Here is a 15,321-nt window from a genome sequence, read left to right as displayed (position 1 = left end):
CACTAAGTTGCTGTTGAAGTAATTGTCTTTAGTGGTTCTGGAGAGATTTGACAGGTGAAATGGACTGGTATTTTCATACAATTTGCCATTACTGCCACCTGCTAGTGAGTGAGTGCTGTGTGAGTTGCTTTGGAAGTAGACCTAATTGTATGGCAGAAAAGGGAAACATTTTGTGAACCGGTCTGAAAGTTTAAAAAGATTGGTATATTCATAAAAGTAGCCTTTGTTGCCACCTAGTTCATTATATGCAAATAAATGATAGGCTGTTACTGTTTTACACAGTGATATGTTCCAAACGATGCATCTTAAAATTGACAACTGGTCCCTGGAATTTTTTTTATGAATATGCTGGTCCCTGGCACAAAAAAGGTTGGGAACCCCTGATCTATGTCATTGCAAACCCATAAAACATGTTAATCATTTTAATATTCTCTCACAATTTTTGTAGATCTATTGAAAGCCTAAGTAATAAACATTTTCAAACATTAACAAATAAAAACATTGTAAAAGTATTCCATACAAATCAAGCAGTTTAATCCAAGCAGGGCTCTGTGTCTTTAAATTATTGCATTTTGCTACCTTTTTTTCTGGCGGTGCATCTGCATTTTGTTAGAGGTTGCACTGCTTATTTGGGTAAACTTGGTAGTTGGACCAATGTCATGTCTGTTGCATATGAGAAACATCAAAAGGCAAAAGCTCTAGAAGTGGGACAAAATGGGACTACTCATTTGAACCGCAAGGACGTAAGGACGTAAGGACCATTTATGAATTCGCTCCAATAGTCAAGTCACCTTCATTTATATAGCGCTTTTAACAATATGGATTGTTTCAAAGCAGCTTTACAGAGATAATAGGAAATTACCGTAACAGATTGTTTAGGCTTTACAACAGCTCTAGGATAAAGTTATTGTCCAGCTAAAGTTAGTTTTGATTGATTGATTCACTTCCGTTGCGAAGATCATTAGTTATTAATTTAGGGGCCACTAACACGACACCGTTCTAACAGGAAAACCCTTAACGCGCTCCGGCCACCCATCCGCACAAAACAGTGCCTGGTGTCTCGAGAACGCACTCCCTGAAATAGATTCGAAGGTGCAAACAATTATCCGTTATCTCTGCGCAAACCTCAAAAACGCAAACCCGTCACGTACATGCGCATTATGTGTTCAGTCCAAAGGTATGCGCGTTTGAATATATATGTTTGCAGGTGTGTAGTCCTTTACAAATCAACCCTCAATAAACTACTTGTCTGGCCTTAATTTATAATACATAAAAAAATGTTTTCGTGTCTGCGTAGCCACGCGAACCGGAATTATCCCGACAACATTTTATCTGTACTGAGGGGAGGGGAGGGGAGGGGAAGGGAAGGGAAGGGGGGCTTCACAGGGGAGGGACAGTGAAGGCCAGTAGACAACAGTGTAAGCTCAGAGCAGGTGTTTACACTTGCAAACCATTCTTGTTCATGCAACACCATAAGCAGCACTGCGAGATCCAGTGAGAAGTGGTTCGTCAAAAAACACAGTTGTTTAAAATGGTTTTTACAGCTGGAAAAAAGAACAATGCCATGAACGATCTAGTTACAAAGCTTTTCGATCTGCAAACCACCACTATTAAATATGGATCTACTGTAGTACTAACACTTTACTGTAACACTTATTTTCACAGAAAGGTGTTATGTTACTGTTATTAATGATAACAAATTGACAACTGCATCTAAACTCAAGCTCAGTGCTTAATTGTCAAATAATGTGCATAATATTACCCTACCTTCTCAAATTTGTGCACATGAAGCACAAGAATTAATGAGGTTCATCATAAAGCATGTATTTTCAGAAGACTTGGATTAAACCACTCAATTCATACGACCCATAAATCATACATCATTTTAGTTCCAAAGATGAACAAAAGTCTTATGGGTTTTGTTTTATGGGTCTGCCTTGCAAGCACTGTTACAAAGCCCTGACACAAATGTAGTAAGCAGAATGATAGTATATTTCATGCAGAACATGGTGTGTGTAAATCTCACCCGGACTTTGGCTACAGGTCTCTCTCCTGCCTCCATCTGCTGGCGAAGCTGAGCGATCTCCTCTGCCAGCATTTTCCTGTCCTCCAGTAGGTCCTGTAGATGCCGGCGGGCCTCCTCTGTGCTCACAAGCACTTCTACCTCGTTCAGCAACCAATTCTTAACCAAGCAAAATGACAATTACAACTAGGGCCGAGCGACAAAAAGATTAAAGGTTAATTTGAATAAAACCACGTAAAAATGAGGTTGTTAAAATCTTTACAGATGTTACTGTTGTTGTTAATGAACAAATTTACATCTGCATCCCAGCTCAAGCTACTACCAGTTAACTCAAGCTACTGTCAATTGTGCATTTCTAAGAGACAAAACATGTAATGTTATTAATATTGCAACCTGCACTGCAAACTGCCAAAGATACGTGCCATCAAAGTTAGGCAACAACACAAACCTGTTTTGTGACTTGAAACAATTATCCTTTAACACATGCAGAAACTAAGAAATACATTTTTCTATTAAGATTTTAGAGAAGCAAAGTTAGCATCAGTCTGGATTTAGCCTGTCTGCCATTTTTGCCAGACCAATGCAAATCGGACCACATTTTTGTTGTAAACTGGTAGATGTGCATTCAAAAGATTTCAAGTCAATACTTTGGATAATAAAGTAGCCTATGAGGAATTGTTTATGGACCAGACAAAATACCTGTAATATATAATGTTGACTAAAACTTTTCATAAAATTATTTAAAGGCTGCAATGTGAGGTTTATCATTTTGTGAAACTGTTTTTTTTTTGGTCAAAACTTTTTGAACATGAAGTACATGTTAGTAGATAAGTCACCCAACCAATATTTTTTGTTTGTTTAAAATCTGGTCATAATTTTTAATGTGATTTTATACAACAAAGAAAAAGGTGCATAGTGCTGCTAATTTTATTTGTTTTTTGTTGATTTTCTTTTGTTGATTTTCAATTATTTCAGTGTGTGTATGAGTTCTTTTTTGAAAATGTTATCATATTTTAATGGCCTATTAAATGGCCTCTGTTTTTAATGGCCTATTAAAATGTTAAATGTAATGAATATTTGTTGTGCTTATTTGATTCTCAATTAAAACAACTATTACAACATTACTGTAAATAATAGAACCCAGGCAACATTTATATAAAAAAAAAGAATAAGTTAAGTGACAATCAACATATCAAGTTATATAAAGCTTGAATGATCGAGGTTGGGATCAGTATTGGCCAATCACGATGACAAGAATCCAGTCGTAACGGGTGCAAAAATCCTGATCGGAGCATCCCCAGTAGGTGTTGTTAATTGAAAGAAAAAAAATAAAAAAATAAAAAATAATAATAATTCAGTAATATTGACCAATAAACAATATGGCATCGATACATTATACAGCCTAAGCTGGTAGACCATTTAAAAATAAATTCAAACTGTACTTGAATCAATTAGCCAAGATCCAAAAATAAATGACAAATAAGCTAGACGTCAAACCAAACTCTGTTTTTTTCTAAGTTAAGTACCTTGACTCTGCTGGCGACACCCTCGGTTCCACGGTTATGAACGTCTTTACGCTTCTCTGCAACTTCACTTCTCTTCTGAAGTGCATCTTTCAGACGCTTGTTAGCAGCTGCAGCCTGTGGATGAACACTACATTTTTTTACCATACTGTATAGGGCTGTACGATATTGAAAAAAATGGACATTGCAAAATTTAGTTTTTCTGTGATATATTGTGATATGAAAATTTCACCAAATGATTTGTATAGCTCTATTTGTAAATAATTAATCATTCTAGGATGATTGGGGTGATTTTGTAGGGCAGTGAATCATTGCATATAAAAATAATAACCAATTAAAAGCATAGATAAAGACAACAGAACATAGATACAAATTAAATAAGCAGTGCTTAATGTTTTTTAATTATTTTTGTTTTGTTTTAGGTAAATCTAACTGTATTCAGGTTCAGACATTGAATAATCAAATGTAAAATAACTACATTGTCTCTGTATAACTGTATAAATTAAATCTTATTAATAAAATTGACCATTCGCAGGGAGTTTGATTGACAGGCGATCTGACCAATCATAATCCGCCATCTGTCCGACAAATCAGTCATGACAGTTGGTAGATTAACGTTGGAGGATTTGAACTTGAAAAACGCACTGACGTCTTTCCGCGGTTAAAACAACATTCCTTCTTATGTTCATTCATGTTTATTTGATGCTATAAATTAACTAGAAGGAAGAGATGGGTTCACGAGAAGCTTTAACTGAAGCGCCACAGCGATCTGACAAGACACATTCAAGAGCCACAAAACAGTATTTATTGTTTAAATTTGTTTTAAAAAAAAGACTAAATTTGAAAGCTGAGCCTTTGTTTCATATCAAAAGTAACCCAAAAGTAACCTGGTCTGTCAGCGCGTTGTCAGTGTCCTCTTTGCTCCGCGATTTATTTTTCACTGTGTGAGAACATGGTGTGACGTGAGAGCGGCATGGCTTGTCGGACATAGCAACAGTAACTAAAGGGGACGGGTCTTTGCGAACTGTCAATTGATTGTTAAAGCTACAAAAGTGATTTTCTCTTTTGTTGTTTGATTAACATTGATGACCAACAGCTGTGGGTATATTAGGCTGCTGTCAGTTTAAGACGAATGCGCGGATCCAATATGATGATGTGCATCCGTTTACTTTCTCAATTGTTTACAACACATAACCAACTGTTTATGAGGATACTCGCCGAGACGGGCATTTTGACCTAATTTTGTGTGAATGTGTCCGTTCAAGCTAAAAAAAATAAAAAATAAACAGAGATAAAGAACTGAACTCTGTGTTCCAGTGTTGTCTGTGCTGCGAGTTGTCATCTTGCGGTTGATGTTTAAACTGACATGACTTAAAAGTACATGCAAATGATAAACTTTCATTTTATGATGGCTAACTGCAATTAATCCGCAAATCACATGCGTTCCGAATCCTACGGATCACCAATCCACTATGATCCCAAGGATGTGCACATCCTAGATATCAGTCTTAAAGTCTATCAGTCATGAGATATCAGTGTTAAAACGATATATCATGCAGCCCTAATAGTGAACACTGTCCTATCATCTAAGGGGGGAGATGTGTTAGACAACAAAACAGCAGGTGCAAATTAGTTCAGAACTGCTGTACAGCTTTTGGAAAAACAGCTCACCTCCTCTGTCTTGCGACGAAGAATATTGGCCTGTTTCTGGAAGTCTCTCTCCAGTTTTAGCATCTCATATTGCCGTTTACGATCCTGAAATGTGTACAGCAAACATTTAATTTCCTACAAAACCTTATTAATAAAGAAACATGAAAAACAGGAATGTCAAACACCAAAAACGGTAAAATTACACCATCTGTAAATGAAACAAGATCAGAGTAAAAATTTAAGATTGACACTCACTTTCTCTTTGAGCTGCAGTACTTCTTTATCTTTCTTCTGTTTCCACAAACGAAATTTCTCAGAGTCTTCCTTCATCTGTCTCATGAGCTGCACTCGCTGGGACTTCATAGCCTGCACAGATTAACCAGCAATTTTTCCACTGATAATTTTTTTAAGAAAAAGTTTCAAGCCTTATTTGAACCCATTTTCATTGACTAAGGCTACGTTCAGAGAGCAGGTAAATGTGGCCCAAATCTGATTTATTTGGCTCACGTGACTCTTTTGCCACTTCCATATGTGGTACTAAATCCAATACAGGTCAGATGTTTTGCAATGCGACCTCAGTCTGAACCGTCATATCGGAATTCATGCGACTTTTGTCACAATTCTGTGCTCATGGGAGTCATTTCAAAGATTTTACATACCCAACGTTATCAAGACAGATGCGAAAGGTAGTCATGTGTCAGAACTTATAATTATTACAGTGACAGCTCTTTATACAAGCAAAAAATTAGGGCTTGTATCATAAAGGTTTAAAAACTCTGCTCTCTTTTTTCATATCTTCGTCTTTGTTGTCTGCGCATAAATTCGCTAACTTCGGTGGCAGATCACACTTTAAATTAACATGTAATCACTTACTTTAAATGTCCTCTATGTTACTTCCACATAAGGTGCTACTTGACATCTTTTTATCCTTCTTTTGAGTATGCCAGTCAGTCCAAAACCATGATCTGTTTGTACTGGAATCTCATATTGGCCACATTTAAAACAACGGGAGCAGTTATACCAAAAAAAAAAAAAATTGGATCCGAGCAATAAATTGGAATTGAGCACTAAGGCTCAGTGTGAACGTAACAATGCTGGTATGACTGAGCCAAGAAAGGAACCAGCTTAAACAATTTATGCGAGCAGTGGCAATAAGAAAAGTCTATGTAATTGTCATTTTAATGAAACCATTGTTTATAGTTTGAAGGCACGATGCCTTAAAGGTCCCGTTCTATGTGATCCCATGTTTCAAACTTTAGTTAGTGTGTAATGTTGTTGTTAGAGTATAAATAATATCTGTAAAATTATAAAGCTCAAAGTTCAATGCCAAGGGACTACACCCCTCTACATCCTGCTTTAATGATGTCACTAGAACCGTAACCTCCGCCCACAGGAACACACTCAACACAGGCGTATTGATGGCGAAATGTCAACAGACGTGGTTGATGTTTATCTATAATCGGATACCGCAAAAGTTTAATTCGAAGTTGTTAGTTTGCTCTGTCCATTTCACCACGGACTGTTTTTCTAACCTGGAATAATATCAAGCAGGCTTCTCTCAGCGTTTCATACTGACGAAGGGGGCAATTTCAACTATATTCCAGCAAGCGGTAAGTAGTGATTTAATATGGAAGTAGCGATCACTCTTCACATCGTTCGTTTCTCTTAGTAGGATGAAAATAATCTTACTTAAACTGTGATTAATATACAGAAAGCGATCAAAGAACAATCCCTTTCCAATCGCCCAAGCTATCAATCACACAGCGCGAGTTTATCTGGACACTTGCCAAAACTCGTTATGAAATCAATGACGCTGTTACACTGCACAACGAAGCTCTTACTGTATTTATATGCCTCATGTTTGCATTGGTGAAATCATTAGTGAGAGTGCAGAAACTGCGTTGAAATTATAAGATCTTTCACGCGATCAACAGGCTGTCATCTGCTCAATGCTCATCATCACTGCAACCTTTTATGTGATGGGAATAGATCTAAATACTTAAAAAAACTTCTCACGATTCGTTAATCCAGATAGCTGTAATAGTAAAAACGTATAATAGCTGTAATAGTAAAAGTTTTCCAGATAGTTCCACATGTAATGCCAGATATTTCATATGCAAGCATGTCAGCCAATCACAGCAATGGGCGTTTACACTGAAGTCTCACAGCAGACACGCCCCTTCAAACAGAGTGTTCAAACCAGGGAATGAAATCAGGCTAGGAAATATGCCTTTTATTTCTAAATTATAACAATTTTTGATCTAAAAAACATACTAACATTATAAGGGCACCCCTGGAAACATTATAAAATAATAAAAATAATCCATGGAATGGGACCTTTAAATAGTGACCATTTGTCTTTGGTCTTTTGCCCTTTTTAATGATGTCTTAAGGCTGATTTATACTTCTGCGTCAGACCTACGCCGGAGCTTCTATGCTTTAGGTTACGCGTTGGTTTTCATTTATATTTCTGCGTCGTTGTCCACGTGGACGTTCCACTAGAAACAAACATTGATGTATTGTTTTGATTTGATGCTGTGAAGCTGCTTTGATGCAACCCGTGTTGTGAAAAGCGCTATATAAATAAACTTGACTTGATGTGCAATTACACATGTAGAGGGAGCATGTGAAACCCGAGGGAGGGGTTCTAGCAGACCAATCACAGCGCTTGCGGTCCACGTAGAATTGACGTGCTCTTACATTTTTGGAGAGGTGCACGTCAGGGTACGCGCGCTACACACAGCCTACGACGTAGCTACGGCGTGAGTTTGACGCAAAAGTATAAATTGGGCTTTAGGGTTGACAGGACAGGTTGTAACAAATCATAAAATAAAAATAAAATCTAACAAAGCAAAATCTTTCACTGTCTGCATCACTATCCACACAGGCTGTTAGTATGTCCACTAGAGGTGGAGATTTTTTTTCTTCAGATTACACCGCAACCTGGATGTAAGGAACGTCCCATTCCGAATCAGCAAATGAAGCACATGAGGCATTGTAAACACAAACCTGAATCTCTTGGTTGAGTTTAGTAACATTGCGCACAGATGACTCTTTGAGTTTAAGCAGCTTGGATTGATCTTGCAGTTTCTTCTTTAACTCTGTGATTTGTCCTTCCAGCTCTTGAAGTCTTTTTCTGCGTTGTTCACTCAATCTAGAGTAAAACAAGACATGAAAAATAATAAACTATCAAAGTGTCATTGTGTTGCAGCATTAGACCTGGCAATTTAAGTTTGACGAGAAACTGGCACAGATATTGAGTTACTTGGCCTGATTGGTGTCCTTCTTAGCAGACTGCAGAGCATGGATGAGATCTTCCTTCTCTTTCTGCAGAGAGCCAACAGCAGCCTGCAGACTTTGAACATTCTCCTGGAGAGGTGAAACAAACAGTAACATGATTTTCATGGTGTTCAGCAATATCATTTTTATGATTTAGTTTCCAGGCTTACCTGATATTCTGTTTGCATGGGCTCCAAATGACTATCATTCTGACACATCTTCTTGACAAAAGCCTCTTTCAGTGCCAAAACTTTATTGAGCTCAATCAGTTCTTTTGACATCTGTGCCTGCCGCAGTGCATGCTGGGCTGTGTAGGCTTCAGGAGAGCCTTTGGCTTGGGGATCAGCACTGATGTCCTAAATTGAAATTTGAGCAAAAAGCAAAATAGGGTAATAAAAATTTAAAAAATTAAAAAATGATTAGGATTTAAAATCAAAAAATGTCCAGACTACATTAGGGTTGGGAAATCACAGGGTACCTCACGATACTGATAATATCACAATACAGCAATTCTGCGATAATCAATATATTGCTAGACAATCCCATAATGATACATGACGATATCTGTCTAACTATGAAAACAAAATGCCTGTGAAAATGTTAAGTGCAGGTTCTCGCTTTATTCAAGTCCAAACTGTTAGAAAACATCACAAAAAGTTCTTCTGTCTGTAAATTAAATTTAACATTTAAGTAAATTAAACATTATACTTACACTTTTCTTTGTGTGTAAGCTGACACTTAACTGCTTATCAACTTGCTTTATATAAACCCTGTTACATATCTATCCAGGTACATATCCTGGTACGCATTTACCAACCTCTTATTTAAACCTGGGAACATCTCAGTGTTTACCAGCTTCCTTGAAATAAACCTGGGAATAGTGTTGTCAAATTTGGGTATTTATATATACATTTTTAAAATGTGACTATACCAGCATTTCCCCCTAGCATTTTGAGCGCTGTTGAGCAGATTCTTAAACGCATCTGAATTGGTCATGGTGTTCACGTGCTGGCAACAATGATCAGTGCATCTTCGACGCTCTTCACAGAGCGCTTACACAGAGACACGTGAGCGTTTGAAAGCAGGCGTCCATCAGTGAATCATCTATCATCGGATATATTTGGGACCACTGATAGACGAATCCACTGATAGACGCCTGCTTTCAAATGCTCCCATGTGTATCTGTGTAAGCGCTCTATGAAGAGCATCAAAGATGTCTATTTACAACATGTGCGTCCCATCAATGGTATAAAAGCCGAAGTGCGTCCAGACTTTGGACTTAACATTGCTGGGGCATCTATTATTTTACTCATACTGCTGTCCACCATCTTATTAAAAAACTCTTTTCATAGGCTAGTTAACTTATGTTCACGCTTCCCTCATTCATGCGTTGAGTGCCACCTCGAAGAGCCATGAAGAAGTGACGCTTGGAGCAGGGAAATCTATTTAAAGCACCTTATTTTATTAATTAAAATATCAATATTTGGCACCAGTGCATCGATTTTCGTATCGCACTGAGAAGGACAACAATATAATCGCCCTATCAATATTTTGTCCCACCCCTAGATGACATTTCAGTTGGGCATATGACAAAATGAAGTTGCATATGGTAAACTACACCAAAATAGCCATATGACTTCCTTTCTTTCAAGAAATACTAAGCAATTTATTTAGCTGGACGTTTAACACTGTGCATTGCCAAACAATGAATGTGGACGGATAGTGGATGTCAGAGAACACGGGAGGTGATATTCCAAATTTAACATTGCACACAAGTATGGTGTTATATCATTGATTATTCCTCTCATACTCTGGTGATAGAAATAAGGTGCTTATTTGGAGAGTGAGATGATGCACCTCCATTTTTTTCCGCATCAATTTTGAAAGCCTTGTCACATATGTGGGTATACGTAGTAACCAAAGAAACTCATGCAGATAGGTTGGTTTTGTCTGGACACAAATTTTACATTTAGTCATTTAGCAGATGCTTTTGTCCAAAGCGACTTACAATTTAGGACTAAGTTAAGCAAGTCATCGTGAAGAGGCAAAAACAACGCAAGAAGTGCTCAAAATACAAAGTTCTGGCATTGTTGCTCTCTGTGATGGAACCACAAGCCGTCGCTCATTGACCGATCATAGACTTCTGGTAGGGATGTAGAATCGTAGGAGCGAGTGAAAGTAGGAGGGTGCTGAGCCTGTGATAGATCTGTAAGCAAGCGTCAATGCCTTGAACTTGATGCGAGCAGCGAGTGGTAGCCAGTGCAGAGAGATGAACAGAAGAGTGACATGGGCCCTTTTTGTCTCGTTGAAGACAAGACGAGCTGCAGCATTCTGAATCATTTTATTTGATCACTTACAATTAATAATGTGGTGGACAGGCTTCCTGAAAAGATCTGATTTGAGAAAAAAACTAAATAAATCTAATTTGCCTGCAGTCTGAACTTAGCCAAAATGTGCAGAGTGGTGGGTCCCACAGTTGAGAACCACAGACTTAATACATACCGCTGGTGGGCCATTATCAGAACCGCCAGGACTGGAACACTCCACAGATGAAGCACTGGCTGAAGTCATGGCATCAATGGTGGCAGCAATCCCCATACTCTCGCTCTGTTGAACCAGGTCATTTGGTTTTATTGTAATTTCAAATCACTGTAAACTAATGATAATGAAAATATCCTACCAACCAATCAGAACACATTCAGTGATCAAAGTTTAAAATCTTTGGAGTCTGTTTATGGTGTCGTCGAAAAGTTTAAATACTGTATTTAACTATTTTAACTTAACCCTCTGGGGTCTAAGGTGTTTTTGGGGTCCTTGAGATGTTCTGACATGCCCTGACATTTGTGCATTTTTCAGTTGCTTATAAACATATTAATGGCAAAGGTATAATTACACTATTTAGCACAAACAGGGCTACCATAATATGTGAGCAAAATGTATGTACATGTTTGTATTTTTGAGAGAATAATGTTTATGCATGGTTATTGAAAAAACTAAAAATGAAAGTTTCTGAAATAAGGCCACAAAACACAAAATATGTGTCAAAAAAACTTTTGACTAATGCATTTTGTCGCCTAGAGTTTTTTCTTCAAAATGATGGGAAAATCATCCTGCCTAATCATTCACATAAAACAATACATTGATTTATATTTTGTAAAACACTTTTTGTTTGGAAAGGCAATATGCGCAGGGGCGTCAACAATCCTACACCATCATGAATATAGAGTAGTTCACACCAGAGGAGACAATGGGGCCCGCATACATAATGAGCCTTTCATTCAGGTGTGTCACTGAGCCACAGGAAAGAATGATTTGAACACCCTGCTATTTTGCAAGTTCTCCCACTTGGAAATCATGGAGGGGTCTGAAATTGTCATCGTAGGTGCATGTCCACTGTGAGAGACATAATCTAAAAAAAAAAAATCCAGAAATCACAATATATGATTTTTTAACTATTTATTTGTATGATACAGCTGCAAATAAATATTTGAACACCTGTCTATCAGCTAGAATTCTGACCCTCAAAGACCTGTTAGTCTGCCTTTAAAATGTCCACCTCCACTCCATTTATTATCCTAAATTAGATGCACCTGTTTGAGGTTGTTAGCTGCATAAAGACACCTGTCCACCCCATACAATCAGTAAGAATCCAACTACTAACATGGCCAAGACCAAAGAGCTGTCCAAAGACACTAGAGACAAAATTGTACACCTCCACAAGGCTGGAAAGGGCTACGGGGAAATTGCCAAGCAGCTTGGTGAAAAAAGGTCCACTGTTGGAGCAATCACTAGAAAATGGAAGAAGCTAAACATGACTGTCAATCTCCCTCGGACTGGGGCTCCATGCAAGATCTCACCTCGTGGGGTCTCGATCCTAAGAAAGGTCAATGGTCAATGACCTGAAAAGAGCTGGGACCACCGTTTCCAAGGTTACTGTTGGTAATACACTAAGACGTCATGGTTTGAAATCATGCATGGCACGGAAGGTTCCCCTGCTTAAACCAGCACATGTCAAGGCCCATCTTAAGTTTGCCAATGACCATTTGGATGATCCAGAGGAGTCATGGGAGAAAGTCATGTGGTCAGATGAGACCAAAATAGAACTTTTTGGTCATAATTCCACTAAACGTGTTTGGAGGAAGAAGAATGATGAGTACCATCCCAAGAACACCATCCCTACTGTGAAGCATGGGGGTGGTATCATCATGCTTTGGGGGTGTTTTTCTGCACATGGGACAGGGCGACTGCACTGTATTAAGGAGAGGATGACCGGGGCCATATATTGCGAGATTTTGGGGAACAACCTCCTTCCCTCAGTTAGAGCATTGAAGATGGGTCGAGGCTGGGTCTTCCAACATGACAATGACCCGAATCACACAGCCAGGATAACCAAGGAGTGGCTCTGTAAGAAGCATATCAAGGTTCTGGCGTGGCCTAGCCAGTCTCCAGACCTAACCCCAATAGAGAATCTTTGGAGGGAGCTCAAACTCCGTGTTTCACAGCGACAGCCCAGAAACCTGACTGATCTAGAGAAGATCTGTGTGGAGGAGTGGGCCAAAATCCCTCCTGCAGTGTGTGCAAACCTGGTGAAAAACTACAGGAAACGTTTGACCTCTGTAATTGCAAACAAAGGCTACTGTACCAAATATTAACATTGATTTTCTCAGGTGTTCAAATACTTATTTGCAGCTGTATCATACAAATAAATAGTTAAAAAATCATAGATTGTGATTTCTGGATTTTTTTCTTTTAGATTATGTCTCTCACAGTGGACATGCACCTACGATGACAATTTCAGACCCCTCCATGATTTCTAAGTGGGAGAACTTGCAAAATAGCAGGGTGTTCAAATACTTATTTTCCTCACTGTATATGTATATGTATATATATATAAAAATTGGTTCACAGTTGGAAACACAGTTGTTGGTTTTTTCACAAGTTGTGCTTGCAAATTGTATAATATCCAAGATAAACATTTCTAGTTATTGTGCAGTTAATTATCATACTGTATTTTCAGAAAGTTTTGGAATATATTCTCTACCCAAATGTGTCACTACTAAAAACACAATAAAAATTATTTAAAGAGAAGGTTTATATTAACCTTTTAAGATTTTGTTTACATCTATCCTTGTATATATTTTTGCTATTTTATTAAAAAAGTTATACAATCTTAGTTGATTATTTTTGACAAAACATATATACATATTTAACACATGAGCAGAAATTGGGAACATAAGCTTATTTGATGTGGCAGTATTTTACAGTAAAATCTTTATAATCTATCCAATTTTTGTAGTTGATTTTTACTCATCTCAGTATAGCAATAGAGTTTGCTAAAAGCTGTTCATTCATTCACACACAGAAACGCGATTCATATTTAAACCGTCTTTTTGCGTGTACAGACACTTGCGATTAGAACAAAGCAAATATAGAACTGACCTCTTCCTCAGCTGGATCTGTTACTCCTCGAAATTAAACTTCCAGCACTTCTGAGGTAAATTTTCCAGAATTATTATCAAGATAGTATTATTCCTCACAGCGTCTTAAAGTACATGAGTCTGAAAGTGAACACGCGGTGTGTGTTATCCAGCTGAAGTGGGCTCAAAGGTCTGGATGGATCACCTCACATTTGCGTTTGAATAGCACGCGCTCTCCGTGGCGGGGTCACATTAAAACATGAGCTGAGATGAGAACGACTGACATCTCTCTCTTTTCATACAAATTACATAAACTGAGAATATTTGTTTTTTATAAAAAATACTTTATTTAAAAGAAGAGAATTCAAGCTTCATGCCTGTGTGCCTGTTTGACTGAGTATTCGTTGAGTTACAGTTCATTTTCGGACGCGTTTCAGAATTGACTTCACTGACAGAGAGAAGGCAGAACTCGCTTCATGTTTATTTTTCTTTATTTGGCAAAAAATACAACACTTTGCTTTTATTGTGAGTAAACACAAAAAAAATACACACTTAACAGGATCGATTGATGTATAACACAAGTAGTCAAAATCAAAATAGTATTTTGACTCTTTTGCACTGATAAGGAAAAAAACGAGCAGATCACGCCGGCGTGATTGCCGACCTCAGGGGGTTAAAGCCACACTAGGTAGGAATTCCGTTTTGGTCAAACAACGACCCCTAGAGTCGCTGTGGACTACTTGTATTTAACGTTACTGTCGTAAATACCACTCACGCAGAGCAGTCTCTTCACTCACGGCCTGATTCTGATACCCTACCCCCTGTATACCGGGCGGTCCCTGTTCAGTCGGATGGAAGCTGTAACGAGTGGAAATAAGGTGTGTCCCCTTTAAGAGCTACGCGCGCCCTGTTTAACTTTCGGCAGTCTGTATTGTATGTGCACCTCGAACATTACGTAAGCGGATTGTTTCTGTTTGATGCTCATTCGTGTCCTATTTTTGTCTATCAAGTAATGCTGTGGACGGTAAAACGTGTGACAGACAGTTACACGAGTTCGATTGGGTAATAACAGAGACAATTTGTATAAAAGGACTTTGGTAATAAACACAACGCGTTTCAAATCGTCGGACATCGAACATCGAGCTAGCCTCCGAAGATGTCTAAGTTACTAATCCATCAACAAGAACGCCAGGTGCTTTTTAGCTCACACCAACGAGTGAAAGCTTGTCCGAGTGATATACAATATAAGCAATATACTTACAAGTCCAACAGCATGTGAGGACGTGTTGGGGGAAGTGAGGTAGCCTATGCCGTAAAGCAGTCGAATTTTGTAGTTCTTTTTGAGCGCGGGCGTTACTTCCTGAACCCCGAAGTTTAAAAGTACGATTAAAAACTATACAGACCCCGCCAGGCTATGGCAGACATGTCA

At 38.2% G+C, this 15,321-nt stretch overlaps 1 protein-coding gene across 2 annotated transcripts in view; it reads right to left on the bottom strand.

Annotated features, from left to right (window-relative positions):
• The window catches only part of kif4 (kinesin family member 4), a 154,998-nt gene that overhangs the window by 45,748 nt on the left and 93,929 nt on the right, over nt 1–15,321 (bottom strand). For both annotated transcript variants that reach the window (XM_079846990.1, XM_079846989.1), the window contains exons 14-21: nt 10,978–11,082; nt 8,646–8,831; nt 8,462–8,565; nt 8,206–8,350; nt 5,452–5,562; nt 5,218–5,301; nt 3,550–3,663; nt 2,027–2,182 (exon numbers count right to left, since the gene is read on the bottom strand). In XM_079846990.1, coding sequence (XP_079703116.1) covers nt 2,027–2,182; nt 3,550–3,663; nt 5,218–5,301; nt 5,452–5,562; nt 8,206–8,350; nt 8,462–8,565; nt 8,646–8,831; nt 10,978–11,082 — 1,005 coding nt within the window. The remainder of the gene's footprint in view (nt 1–2,026; nt 2,183–3,549; nt 3,664–5,217; nt 5,302–5,451; nt 5,563–8,205; nt 8,351–8,461; nt 8,566–8,645; nt 8,832–10,977; nt 11,083–15,321) is intronic.

This window comes from Squalius cephalus (assembly GCF_949319135.1).
Source record: "Squalius cephalus genome assembly, chromosome: 17".
NCBI lineage: Eukaryota > Metazoa > Chordata > Actinopteri > Cypriniformes > Leuciscidae > Squalius > Squalius cephalus.
Note: the sequence above shows the minus strand (reverse complement) of the source record. Positions and strands in the feature narration are given on the sequence as shown.